Source organism: Danio aesculapii, chromosome 10 (genome assembly GCF_903798145.1).
Source record: "Danio aesculapii chromosome 10, fDanAes4.1, whole genome shotgun sequence".
NCBI lineage: Eukaryota > Metazoa > Chordata > Actinopteri > Cypriniformes > Danionidae > Danio > Danio aesculapii.
In genome coordinates this window covers 9,477,232-9,490,323 of record NC_079444.1, presented here as the reverse complement: position 1 = coordinate 9,490,323, position 13,092 = coordinate 9,477,232, and the positions used below count along the sequence as shown (strand labels likewise).

The window sequence follows — 13,092 nt, the reverse complement described above, 5'->3', positions numbered from 1 at the left end:
ATTATTATGGATTATAATTTCAAAAACATAAAATTTTGCTTTTTTTTGCTTTTTTTTAAAGCATTACAGTAAAATATCAAAACTGTTATGAATGTATTAAAACATATGCTTTTTGTTGTAAAAATTCATAATAAAGACAAAAAATACAAATTTGTGCATCTCCTTCCATATGCAGCCATGCTGCAGTTGAAGATGGTGTATTCTGGGAAATTTCGTACCCCTTGGTTTCAAGTGTGGTCCTGAAAAATCTCAGTTTCATGGGCTATCTAGCCCTTCCCTTCAGCCCAACGCCTTCAAGCTAAAAAGAATTGGGACACCCCTACCTTTTAATGTGGACACGCAATATGAGGGGTAGGGGTAAGGGCTTAGGGGTAGAATTGGGACTGGGCCAAATAAACCCCAAATCTTTTAAACCTGTGCCCTTCATCTGCATCTCTCTTCATTGATCTTCATGTTTTCCACTGATAAGCAACCGATGAATGCTGTTGACATGCACAACAATGGTAAAAACCAGCACAACACACGGTTGTTAATAGATCTGGCTCAGAGGAAACATCTGAAGTTGCCCAAATGATAAGGTTTTCCATCTGAACGCTCCTAACCGGAACGGCTCCAATTACTCACATTCTGGCACCAGCCACAAACAATGCAACATATCAGCCCATCAGCTCTGCAAATTTAGTTTTTGCCTGATAACCACTTCTAACGTTCCTACTCTATACTGCAGCAGCCCACCACTGACCCCAGATCAGTTTTATCTTCTATTAACTGCTAAAAGTCCCAGAGAGGAGTTTGATGCCTGCGATCGCTTAGCCAAAACGTTGAGTGTGCGTTTTCTGGCAGACTCATGGATACCAGATGTTCCTCACATCTCCCATCGCTCTATGCTAAAGTGAAAGCCAGAGCCTCTTTTATTCACAACAGCTTGAGTCATTGCTTCACACTCACGCAAAACAATACGTGGCAGTTTGGACTGTGCTGTTGCTCGACCTTGTGTCCTCTCTGTGAGGATGGAGGATTGAGAGGCAGAGAAATGCATTTGGAAAATGTATAATTGATTAATGTGAGGAGGATGATGCTTGTGATTTACCCAGCGGAAGTCTTTGCCATCGAATTTCCGTGCACTAGTAAAGAGAACGGTTCGCGCAGGCATGTTGATCCCCATGGCAAATGTTTCTGTAGCAAATAAGGCCTAGAGAAAGGCAGAGAGAGGATACATCAAATCATTAATCCTAGACATAAATCAGATTTGAACATTTTGAAAAAGATTACAGTGAGTTGTTGGCAAAAAAATAAAAAATAAAAAATAAAAAAAAAAAATCACCAAAAAGTGAGATCACTTATTAAAATGTGAGAGCTATCAGCTGACATCAGCTCTAGAAAAAAAAAGCATGCCTTGTGTAAGAGGATTGATTGTGTGATGAAGATGATGGATTAGACAATGATTTAGAGAAGATAGATGACTAATTCAAGTTACGAAAGCAAAACATATTTGATTTTTATTTTACAAACTTATGATGTAAAAGTTGAACAAAATAATTATATAAAAATCTGACAAAAGACAAATGTAAAACACTGCATTAACAAGGGAAGGAAAGAACTAATATCCCACAATGCACTTTTATTTTACTTTTAATGCACAATTTAAATATTGCAGAAACTACGGATTAATTGTTTTTATTCCCCTCTATCAATTCTGAATTAATGATGCATGTTGAGTTTACCGTGTTTAATATATATTTTTGTATTGTTTAGATATTCTAATAAGTCATGAGACCATAGCATTCAAAAGAAACTCCAGACGCACTTGACCACTGTTACACCGATGAAGGCAGTTCTTTGCCGAAACGCATACGTTTTTTTAAGGATTAGCCATGTGAATAAAGGGTTTTTAATTTTTTTCCCACATTTTTTGAGTGCTATGGACAGATTTTTGCTGTTTATTCTGATTAATTGCTTTGAATCTGTTTGAAATAATAAAAAAGCTTAAGTAATTTAAATTAAGGAATATAAACATTTGGAATACAAGCTTGTTCGATAGGATTTACACTGTATCCAAAAATGTACACTATACACTCAACAGCATAGTATTTGAATAATGTCATCTCAAATAAAACACAAATTTTTTTACTAACCGGAAATTCAAACTGTTTCCCAGATGAGGTTTAGTGTTAATTAGTGAAATAAATGACCAAACTACCAAATAGTACCTGCCATGAGTATAACTGCATTCACCATCGAGAGGTAGCATAAAAACATCCAACATCGGTGACCGATAGCTCCACCCCTTCCCCTACATGAGCAAACCTGCAGCCGTAGAGTGTGTGAAGTGTCCAACATTCCACACTTATTTTTTAAGGTTGAATAAATGCATGATTCGGGTAAAGTGCACTTAATTTTTTTGCATAAAAAAAACATATAAATGGAAATGCACTATTTCTACTACAAAATGACATAGAACAGTGCATAAGAATGCAATCAGGGAAGCACCTTTAAGGATATCACTAATGGCTAGGGCCAGACGGTATCTGCGGATATTTTTTGCTATTTCTGCGGAGAATTTTGGTAAAAATTATTTTTGGAGTATCATAACTAAGACCTTAATATATGAAAAAAAAATTGTATCTTTTTAACTTTTATTTAATTTTTAAAATGCAAATCCAATTAGATTCACTTTATTTGGTAAACAAAGCAAGTCTCTCATATAATATATCTACTAAAAGACAGAAAATATTACTTTATAAACTGTATAGTACATAAATCAGATGAACATTTTCATATTAGTCAATAATATTACTGTATCTAATTAAAAAAACAGATTTAAACACATTTACTCAAGTAAATAAACAAAATTAATCATGGGCTAAATATCTGCGGAATTCTGCGTGCACAGATTCCATGTGGGCCTACTAATGGCCCATTTCTATTAAGTGGTACGCTATTTATTCAGTACGCTTTTATTGCCGTTTCTACTGTCAAAAGGTACCAAAAAAGCTAACCGTACCATCCCACTTGTTGGGTACCCTTTCAAAAGGGTACTTAGCAAAACGAAAGTGTACCACAAGGCAGAGCTAAACACGCAGCTGAACGATTTCGGTTTACATAGATACGTCATAAGCTTGTGCACAAGCCAGGAGAATGAAAACAAAGGAAGTGACATTTTTATTTACATAGCCGAGACATTACACTGTAATAATATATACATATAATAATGAGCATTTGTTAACCCGAGCTCAAACAAACCTTGTTGTTGTCTTGATGAACAAAGCCAAGAAAAAGAGCAGAATCTAACTTGTGCCCCATCGTTGTTTACAAGGCAAGGTTGTTTAAAGGTGAGCAGTTTCACTTTCTCGAGAGAGCAAGCAATATTTGAAATAACGAACTTCTTGAGATGATGATAATAACGTGTGTGTGATTTTTGAAGTGCTTCTGACATCCTTTCAGAAACGGACAAACGTAAGAGTGAAGCGTGAAAAAAACAAAAGAGAATACAGATGAGAGGTTTGCACTGACTGCGGGCTATATGTTATGTGTTGTTTTTGAACTCAAATAAAAACTAAACGTATGCTGTGTGTAGGTTTTCTGTAATTGGTAACATATTGGAGACTGTAAGGGGCTGTATGTGATCATATATGTTGCATTTATTTCTTTATTTTATAACATTGCAGACTATGCAGTAGGCTATTTCGCACCATCATTGATCTGCAGTTACAATCAAATCTTGTTCACAGAAAGGTTATTAATGAACATTTATTCACAAGTATTTTTGTGTATAAAGCATCTGTTTTATGGGAAGTGCTTCTCATATGATATGTGAAGGACCAGTACAGCTTTATTTTGACATTTCCTCGAGCAAGGAACACCAAACCCATCAAAAGGGTACCCTTGATAAAGCTGGGAACACTGGGAAAGCTAACCAATCACAACTCATTTCATTTTCAGAAGGCGGGTCTTCATCAAACCCAGAACTAATTGAGCTGTTTTTGCCAGACTGAGGAGAAAGGAACTGTAATAATGTAAATAATGTGAAAATGGATGTTTTATGAACCACCAAGCAAGAGAGCATATTCTAGTATGCCCCCAAACAGAATCAAGACTAAAACAGAACAATAGGACCCCTTTAAAAATAATTTCCCCTATGATAAAGCCAATAAATGGAGTTTGAACAAGTTAGACTTCAATTCTATGAAGACTATTGAGGGCAGCTAAATGTCTCACCTTCAGTAGCCCCTCAGAGAAGAGGATCTCAATGGTCTCCTTCAGGATGGGCAGGAGACCACCATGATGAATGCCTATTCCTCTCTTAAGCAGCGGCAGCACATGCTCCACCTGTTGAGAAACCATCCCAATTAAACACACACTCGTCCAGGTCACGCTCTCACAGGCTATTACTGCGTTTAAACACCGCTCAGGCAGATTAGCATTGTGTAGCTAATCAAGACCAGCTTAGGCCTTTTAACACCAAGGGAGAATTTTCCAAGGCATCAACAACATTTTTTTGCACAAATAACAAGCTAATCTCCTCCATCGAGAAAGTGTGGTGGGGTAAACATGACAGCAACTGTTTTTTCCTTTTCTTTTTGGAACCCAATCCACTTTCTGTAGGGTTAAAGTGTAACCTGGACATTCTGCTACATTTCTTCTTTTTTGTTCAAACCAAGAATGACACCTTGAATTTTTTTTAATCATCCCCAAACAACAAACATTTAGGAATTCTTTCATACCTGCTAGTTCAAAAACTGTATTCTAAAAAGATTTTTATGATATCCATTCGACGTTTACATATTTTACGTAATAAAAGCATGCTTTGAAATTTCCTCAATCCTAAATTATCTAAACATACGGAAGATCAATGGGAATAGAAATTTATGGATTCGAAAATTCTAAGTCATTTTTTATTACAATGTTTAAGATTTCATATTAATGATATTTAGCGATATGTCCAGCAAATTAATGCTAAAACTATTATTATTATTAATATATTTATTATTACCACCATTATATTACCATTTTAAATTAATGTTTGATTAAAACTATAAATTAACACTACAAATACAACTATTAATAATAATAATATTATGTTTTTATATTAATTTTATTATTACATAGTAAACATTAAATAATAAAATATGTATATTAGTAATAACTAGAGCCAGACAAAATCTGAGACTTTTTTTGGTGGTTCAACTTTGCATAAAACCTGCAGATTTATGTGGAATGATTTTGGGAGGCTCATAACTAAAATCATAAAATAAGACATAAAAAAATAATACCTTTTTAACTTTTAATGTTTACAATGCACACCCATTTAGATACATGAAATTGGTAAACAGACAAGCTTCAAATGAAATAATAAATAAATCATATGAATATTTTCATAGTAGTCAATAATATTACTGAAATTTAAAAACTGAATAAATATAAATTTATACACATTTACAGAATAAATACACTCAATGATGGGCTGCAAGCGCAGATTCTGTAAGGGCCTAGTAATAACTAACAATTTTTAATAATGTTATGATTAAGACTATTATTAAGGTACTTTAAAATATTTCATTATTTATGTATTATTAATTTAAAATGGTTAACAAATTTAACACAATTATGTGATACTAACCAAAATCAATAATCGTTGCGTCAAAGTTACAATATATGCAAATAAAAATGTGGGTCAACAGCATCAGGAGCTCAGGATGCTATTGAGAAATATGTAATTGAGAAACAAACAAGGAGTCGAGCTGACGGACAGTCCATTCCTTATAAAGACAATATTTACACAGAGCATATCTGAACACGTCATGGATCAGTTTATCTTTACAAACAAAGCAGCATCTCTACTTCATGAACATGAGCCAAACTCTGCTCTCCTGCATTGTGGAATTGGATGACAGCATTGTTGAGATGTAGAAGGGAATGTGGTGGATGAAGTGGAGGATGGGGGAGATTAGTGAACAGGAGGGTCCAATAAGAGACAGACTGGAAAGTTTTATGAGGATCTTGAAACCATTTTGGGAATTGCTAAAACACCCAGTCAACCTCAAACAGGTTTCACATGTAAGAGGGCAACTTTGCTGTGGTTTATGTGGCAGACACGTTAACAACCAAAATCCCAGCTTACAAGTTTTAGTGAGTAAAATCATGTAAATTTGAATGTTCACAGTAGCAGACTTTGCTGTGTTTTTCTCAAAACAGAATGGGTCTCTACATTCTCTCGAAAAAAATAAAATACTGTCACATCCTTTACCATCACACATTTGAAACGAACATTCATGATGGTTTGAAGTAAATATTTATAATAGCTTGTTTTGAATGTTTAAAATGATTCTCCATTTATTATCCAGTGGTATCAGACACTACATAAGCAATAGAGCTGAAGATAGGAAACTTGTTTAATGTTCAATAAATATTTGTGTTTGTTCACTCTGAATGACTTGTACCATACAGCTAGGACTTTCTTTTATTCTTGGAACACAAATCTGCGAGTTTCTTGCTCCTCCTACAGTCCATTTTAATATCATTTTGAAATCCAGAAAGGTTGTAAAAGCAATTTGATCAATCCGTGTGACTACAGTGATTTAAGCTTAATTTTAGGAAGCAACGAAAAGCAACTATTCCTCAATTTAATTCATTCCTTCATTTTCTTTTCGGCTTAGTCTCTTTATTAATCCGGAGTCGCCACAGTGGAATGAACCGCCAACTTATCCAGCACGTTTTACGCAGCGGATGCCCTTCCAGCTGCAACCCATCTCTGGGAAACATCCATACACATTCATCCACACTCATACACTATGTACAATTTAGCCTACCCAATTTACCTGTACCACATGTCTTTGGACTGTGGGGGAAACCCAAAGGAAACCCACGCGAACGCAGGGAGAACATGCAAACTTCACACATAAACGCCAACTGCTGAGGCTCGAACTAGCAACCTTCTTGCTGTGAGGCGACAGCACTACCTACTGCGCCACAGTGTCGCCCCCATCAATTTAATTATTACCCTCAAAAACATTTATAACAATGAAGTTTATTGTTAACTGTTAGAAATCTTTAATTTGTCAGTTTAAAATGTATGTCGTCAGATTCCTTAAGCCGCCTTTCCACTGCACACCACATTCGGACATGCCTGTCGGAATACGCCACCTTGTGGCAGTCGCACAGAATTTTTAGTTTTGTCCTGCACCATGAGAGAGAAGCCGATTCTCACAGTGTCTGAAATAAAGGAGTGCAACAGCAGGAGCCTTTAATTCTCTGTGCGTTCACCATGATTGAATGAACAAATACTAGAAACTCATACACCGCAAAAAGTTTTGGAGGGAATATGGAGACTAGATTAAAAATAATAACATTTTTATTACTCATTTATGAATAGAAATGTTTTTAACAGACTTTTTTTCTGATTCAAAAAATAACGAAAAAAAACAACTATTTCTCATCTCGTGCGCACGGACCTGCTTGGACAACACTGGAATACATCACATCTGGTCGAATACGGTCTAGTTGCAAGAGTTAATTTTTTTTTACGTATCCGCAGCTCAAAACGGATCCGAATTTTCTGCATACGGAAATTATCAGGACTTAACACAGCTCCCGGACTACTCTCTATTGGAAATGAATGACTTCCAGTCTGTTGCTTGTCAATTGCAGTGGAAAGGCGGCTTTAGAATAAATTTGAATTGATTAAAATAGTATTACTAAATAAATAGACGCAGCTCCATGCTTAACACAATAATTAATAATACACATTTTAAACACATTGGATTTATTGATATTACATAAGTCTTGTTCTTATTAGTTTAAATTATGTTTAACACGGCACAAAATCGATTAGTTCAACAGTGTTTAAAGTATGCAAACCAAATGGATGGAAATTTTATATACAATCGGAATACAGAAATCTCATGTGTTAGGTCTAAATATTTTTTGAGTGTACGATTCACTCTTTGATGCACATTCAGGAGAGTTTTTTCAGTACACGATAGCACCACTACGCGTGCAGATGACCAGGTAGTCCTGGTAGACCATGGAAGTCCTCAACAGTTTCAGAATGTACAAAAGGACTTGACAACCCAAGTGACATACCCATCAACAGGCCTGCCATGCATAATACAGCATTTTTGTCATTTATCATGGTGTTAACAGGGATCATTTTAACAATGATTTAGTCTATATGTAAAAATTGTAAAAACTTAAAGTTTTTAGTACATCGCTGCAGTGTAAACGCAACCTAAATTTAATCATTACTAGTTGCATTAAGTGTTTCTGTGGATATAATCAGTCAAATGTGGGAACATTTTGATTCATATTTCAATCTGAGTGCATCCTACTTGTCTAGGACTAATAATAATTAGTAATATTAATAATAACATAAACTGAGTTTTTGGAACAAAAATACCAGTTACTAAAGTTATTTTATTTAGTGCTACTGTTACAAGTTTGATTAAGTGTCAATTATTTACCAGAAAACAGTAGTTATGCTCTATATCAATGATAGGAATGTAAATCAGTATATTCATTTTATCATCAGCACAGACCACTTAAACCATTGTGCAAAATCGAGTGTACTAAAAGAATTTACCTGTGGCAGTTTTTTGTCCTCATCAGAGAGGCAGTCTGTGGCATTGTTGAACACTTCTTCCACCAGTTTTTTCTCTTCGTCTGGGGTTGGATAGAAAAGCAGAATGAGACGTGAGTATTTGTGTCAGAACAACAGCCTCTGAAACACGGCCAGCCCCACTAAAGCAGGTGTGATTTTCCATTTCACACTAAAAACCAGAAAAGATTTACACACAGCAAAAGCAGCATAGAGAGTGAGAATGAAAATATACAAGTACAGTATATTAGGGAAATGTTGTCTGCTTCCAACAGGGCCTATAAACAACGATATGAGGGATTAGAATAACTCAGTTGTAGCCTGCAGCATGTGGCTCAGTTGGAGCTCACTGAGCTTAGCACATTCAAAATCACAATGCATAACAAAATACACACTAAATATAGACCTGCAGTTTCTCAATGGAGGTTGCTTTAAGACCAGAATTTTACAGACAGCAAATTGTGACCTAAAACAATGCCAAAATTACAGAAATAATAAGACCTTTTAAAGTCAATGCATTTTTATTGAAATTCAATTCATCAAATCAATTAAACACAGATGGGATATTTCACAAAAGTAATTTGCACGCAGTAAAATAAAAAATATTTTTGTTTAGAATGTGTTATACTTTAACCCTTGTATGCTGTTGAGGATGTTTTCCTCCACTCTAGGGTGATTTTGAGTCTTAATTTGACCACAACTTTCTCCGTTTCAGCATATGGACAGATTTTTGATGACAAATCTTATTGACACATATTTTTGGGAAAATGCTTTGAAAAGTTCAAAAACTCTATACCCTTTTGTTATGTTGGTGGCTGTTTTTGCCCCATTGATTTCCATTATAATGACATGTTTTGTGTATAATGTTTTATAATTTGGTTATAATATAATTGATAATAATACAAATACAATTTGTAATTTTTGCTTTTGATCATTATAATGAAAGTCAATGGGGCAAAAACAGCCACTAACATAACGAAAGGGTAGTAAATTTGAACAATAGGCAAGGCAAGATTATTTATATAGCACATTTTATACACAATGGTAATTCAAAGTGCTTTAGATAAACAAGAATAAAAAAAGACAAAAAATGATTAAAAGAAATAAAAATGTTCAAAAACAGATTAAAATGTTTTAAAACATGTTTAAGGATTGAAAAAGAATAGAAAAAGAAAATACACAATACACAAGGGTTAAATCATAACAATAAAGTTGTTTTACCATTTAACAAAATATCTTTAATTTAATAAATATCATTATGCTTTTGTGGGATTGAACCAAATTACATTTAAGTCATACAGTGAAACCACGTGACTGATTTAGTGAATAAGTGGGAATATATTTATATTCTTCATAAAAATTTTTTAAAAAACTCATCTACCAAATATAACTTTGTCCTGTGTAATTCTGAGCTTTTATGCTGCAATTCTGAGTGGTAAAAAATGCAGAATTGCACATGATAATCTTGATATTCCAAGGAAATTTAGGAATCTTTTTTTCTTAAAAGTTGTAATTTCAACTTTTGTTTTTTATTATTTTATTTATTTCTTTTAAATCAAGGCCATTTTTTCATTCATAGATTTAAAGGGCACCTATGATGAAAATCCTCTTTTGTAAGCTGCTTGGACAGAACTGTGTGTAGGTATAGTGTGTCCACAGTCATATTGGGGTGATATAAAGACAGTAAGTCTCTTTTTTTTTTAAATTTCCTGATGTTAAAATAGGATCCAAGTCCCTCTCATTTTGAGGGCCACTGCAAGGTGACGTAGGATTGCGGTTTCCTCGCCCACAGAATTGATTGACAGCCACGTATTAATCATATTATCAAAACAGGAAGTGCGCAAAGCAACTGTGATTAAAAGATCTGTTCAGCTCGTTGTGATCATCAATCATTATCAAATGTGATCAAGAGTGAGTTTTACGAGTTTAAAACGTTTTTAAAACAGTGCATGTTTGTAATAAATTACAGCGATTTACTTCAGATTACTTTATCACCACAGCCGCATGTCAGTACAATTATAAAAGACGATGCTTCAATCCTGGTTTGTGGACGTTAAATCAGGTTTATTTCGTACATTAACATAACAGATATCCATACAGCAGTGGATATTAACGTATATCCTGTCACATTTGCCATGCAAAAACATAGCAAAGTTAAACACGCGGTGTTTGTGTTTGTGCGTGACCTTTGTAACAATACTGTGCACGACTCATCACAGAAAGGCTTGAATTAACTACACAACAAATACATCAAATAATCATTAGAAAAGTTCGTACTGTAGTATTTATCACAAACATTACACGAGATCTGCTTCCTTCATGTTTGTCTGTTATCAGACGCAGCAGAGTCAGAGATTGAGGCACACTGACAGGCACGTGAGAACGGTGGGCATGAAGAACCAGCATTAAAAGCACAGATAACTAAAACAATGTGTTCAAAACAAAAAAAATTAAAAATCTAACATTCTAAAAGGCATAAATATTCTGATGGGTGTTTTGAGCTGAAACTTCACAGACACATTCTAGAGACACAAAAGACTCATCTTAAATCTTGAAAAAGGCATAAAATAGGTGCCCTTTAAGTGAATTTTCTTGTTTGCAGTTAGCATTGGTTTTCTCCTTTCGGTCCATAAATGCACAGACTGATAACTTCAGAGTAACAAATATTCACTACACATCTGACTCTCCCCAATATGGCCATAAAAGTGCTTGAAAACATAATATCTCTGCAACGGTCACTGCTTAAGCAACAACTCGAGAGATTAGAAAAGCAACAGACTACTTCACTTGCGCATGCTGGAAATGATGAAAATGTTCTGGAAAGGCTCGATGAAAATCACACTTGAGCTGGAAAGCTCTCAGGATGACATCTGCTCAGATAGAGCCAATGAAAACAGTCCCCCCCCCCCCCCCCCCCCCCTCCTAAAGCACAACTCACAAAACAGGACCAGCTGTGTGGATGACTGCTTGTAGCGGTTTCAATGTCATACTCAACCATACGCTACCAATCGCCAAAGGCTTGAGTGTTTCACTATTCTCAACCAAAACATGCTGAAAAGTCCATAATAATGCAACGCTTCTGTATGTGCCACATCAGTCACTTCAAGGAAAACCCAATTAGGTTGTGCAAATCAAAGCAATATGTGAAGTGGTGACACTAATCAAGAAGATGAAAAATAATGCATGCTGTCTATTTCCATTGGAAAAGCATACAAGGCTTGACATGTCTAAAAGACCCTGAGGTATGGTTGTATAAAAAAATCTATTAAATGAGACCATTTGAATCGTATATTAGCAAAATTATCATATTTGTTACACCACCAGTATAATGTATAAGCCACGAAGAAGCGTTTGTACAACAAAATACAGGCAGTATAAAACTAACTATAATCAATTGACCCTTGAATATTTTCAAAAACAGAGCTTTAGTAAAAATGGAGCGCTTACAGCATATATTTTAACGTTTAAATCAGCCACAGAATTAAAACGCATGTGTGTTACTCTCAACCGTACACTGAGAGAAAATGAAAGTAAAACTTATCTGAATGCAGTACTTTAAATGCCGACTAGGTGGCGGGTCAAAATCACAAGTGGCTAGACGCGACTGCACAGCAATGATAGTGGTTCAAAAATACGTTTTGGCAGGCCGAATCTTGTTATATTTTTGACGTCAGTTGTGGGACGGAGGGAGGAGGAGGGCAGGCCGTAAATGGTCCATGGGCCGGCAGTTTGAGAGCCCTGTTCTAGAACAAGACACTGCAGATTTGACACACAAATGTTCTGCTCTGGCTTTGTTTTGGAATATGGGTAAAGCAGAAAACAACATATAATAAAACCATTCAATATTAACATCTTTGTTGTTGTTTGCTTGAGATTACTCAATTATAGTTTATAAACATAAAAAAAAAATCCATAAAGGAATATTTTATTATACATTTATAAGCTTTTTCTAGCTGATTTAACTAGGCTTCATCAACAGTTAATGCTTTTAGACATGACTTTGTGGGGGATTTTATCCCCAAAGTGAATGACACTCGATAATGTCAGTTTACACATCATTAAAACTACATAAATGAAACCATGATAAACAGTACACACCCATACTTCAGTGACAAACTAAAGTGTTTGGCTCTGTAATGCAATCAGTTTCAAATAGCTGAATACTTAATAATGAACTCCCTGTTAAGGTATCAAAAATGAAATTCCCCACAAACAGACCAAAGCTGACCTCAGTTCCTTCTCTGACATTTTTTTGGCTTTTTAACTTTTTTCAATCTCTTCCTAATTAAAAGAACTGATAGCTCATCACTGCTCCCATATTTGAGCAATAGGAGTAAGATAAACACTACATGAAAAATAGGCAAATACTTCTCTAAAAAAGAAGAAAATAATGTAGTAATTTTTCTAAGGCTTAGTTAAGATTTTAAAAATCAGTCCTCTCGAAAGAAAGACTGCTCAAACACCTAACTCAAGCAAGAACAACACAAGGAAGCGTTAAT

The 13,092-nt window shown here is 34.9% G+C and overlaps 1 protein-coding gene across 1 annotated transcript in view; it reads right to left on the bottom strand.

Annotated features, from left to right (window-relative positions):
- Positions 1–13,092, bottom strand: part of mtrex (Mtr4 exosome RNA helicase) — a 50,096-nt gene that overhangs the window by 24,156 nt on the left and 12,848 nt on the right. The window contains exons 12-14 of the mRNA XM_056466973.1: positions 8,579–8,658; positions 4,219–4,329; positions 1,091–1,192 (exon numbers count right to left, since the gene is read on the bottom strand). Of these exons, the coding sequence (XP_056322948.1) occupies positions 1,091–1,192; positions 4,219–4,329; positions 8,579–8,658 (293 nt within the window). The remainder of the gene's footprint in view (positions 1–1,090; positions 1,193–4,218; positions 4,330–8,578; positions 8,659–13,092) is intronic.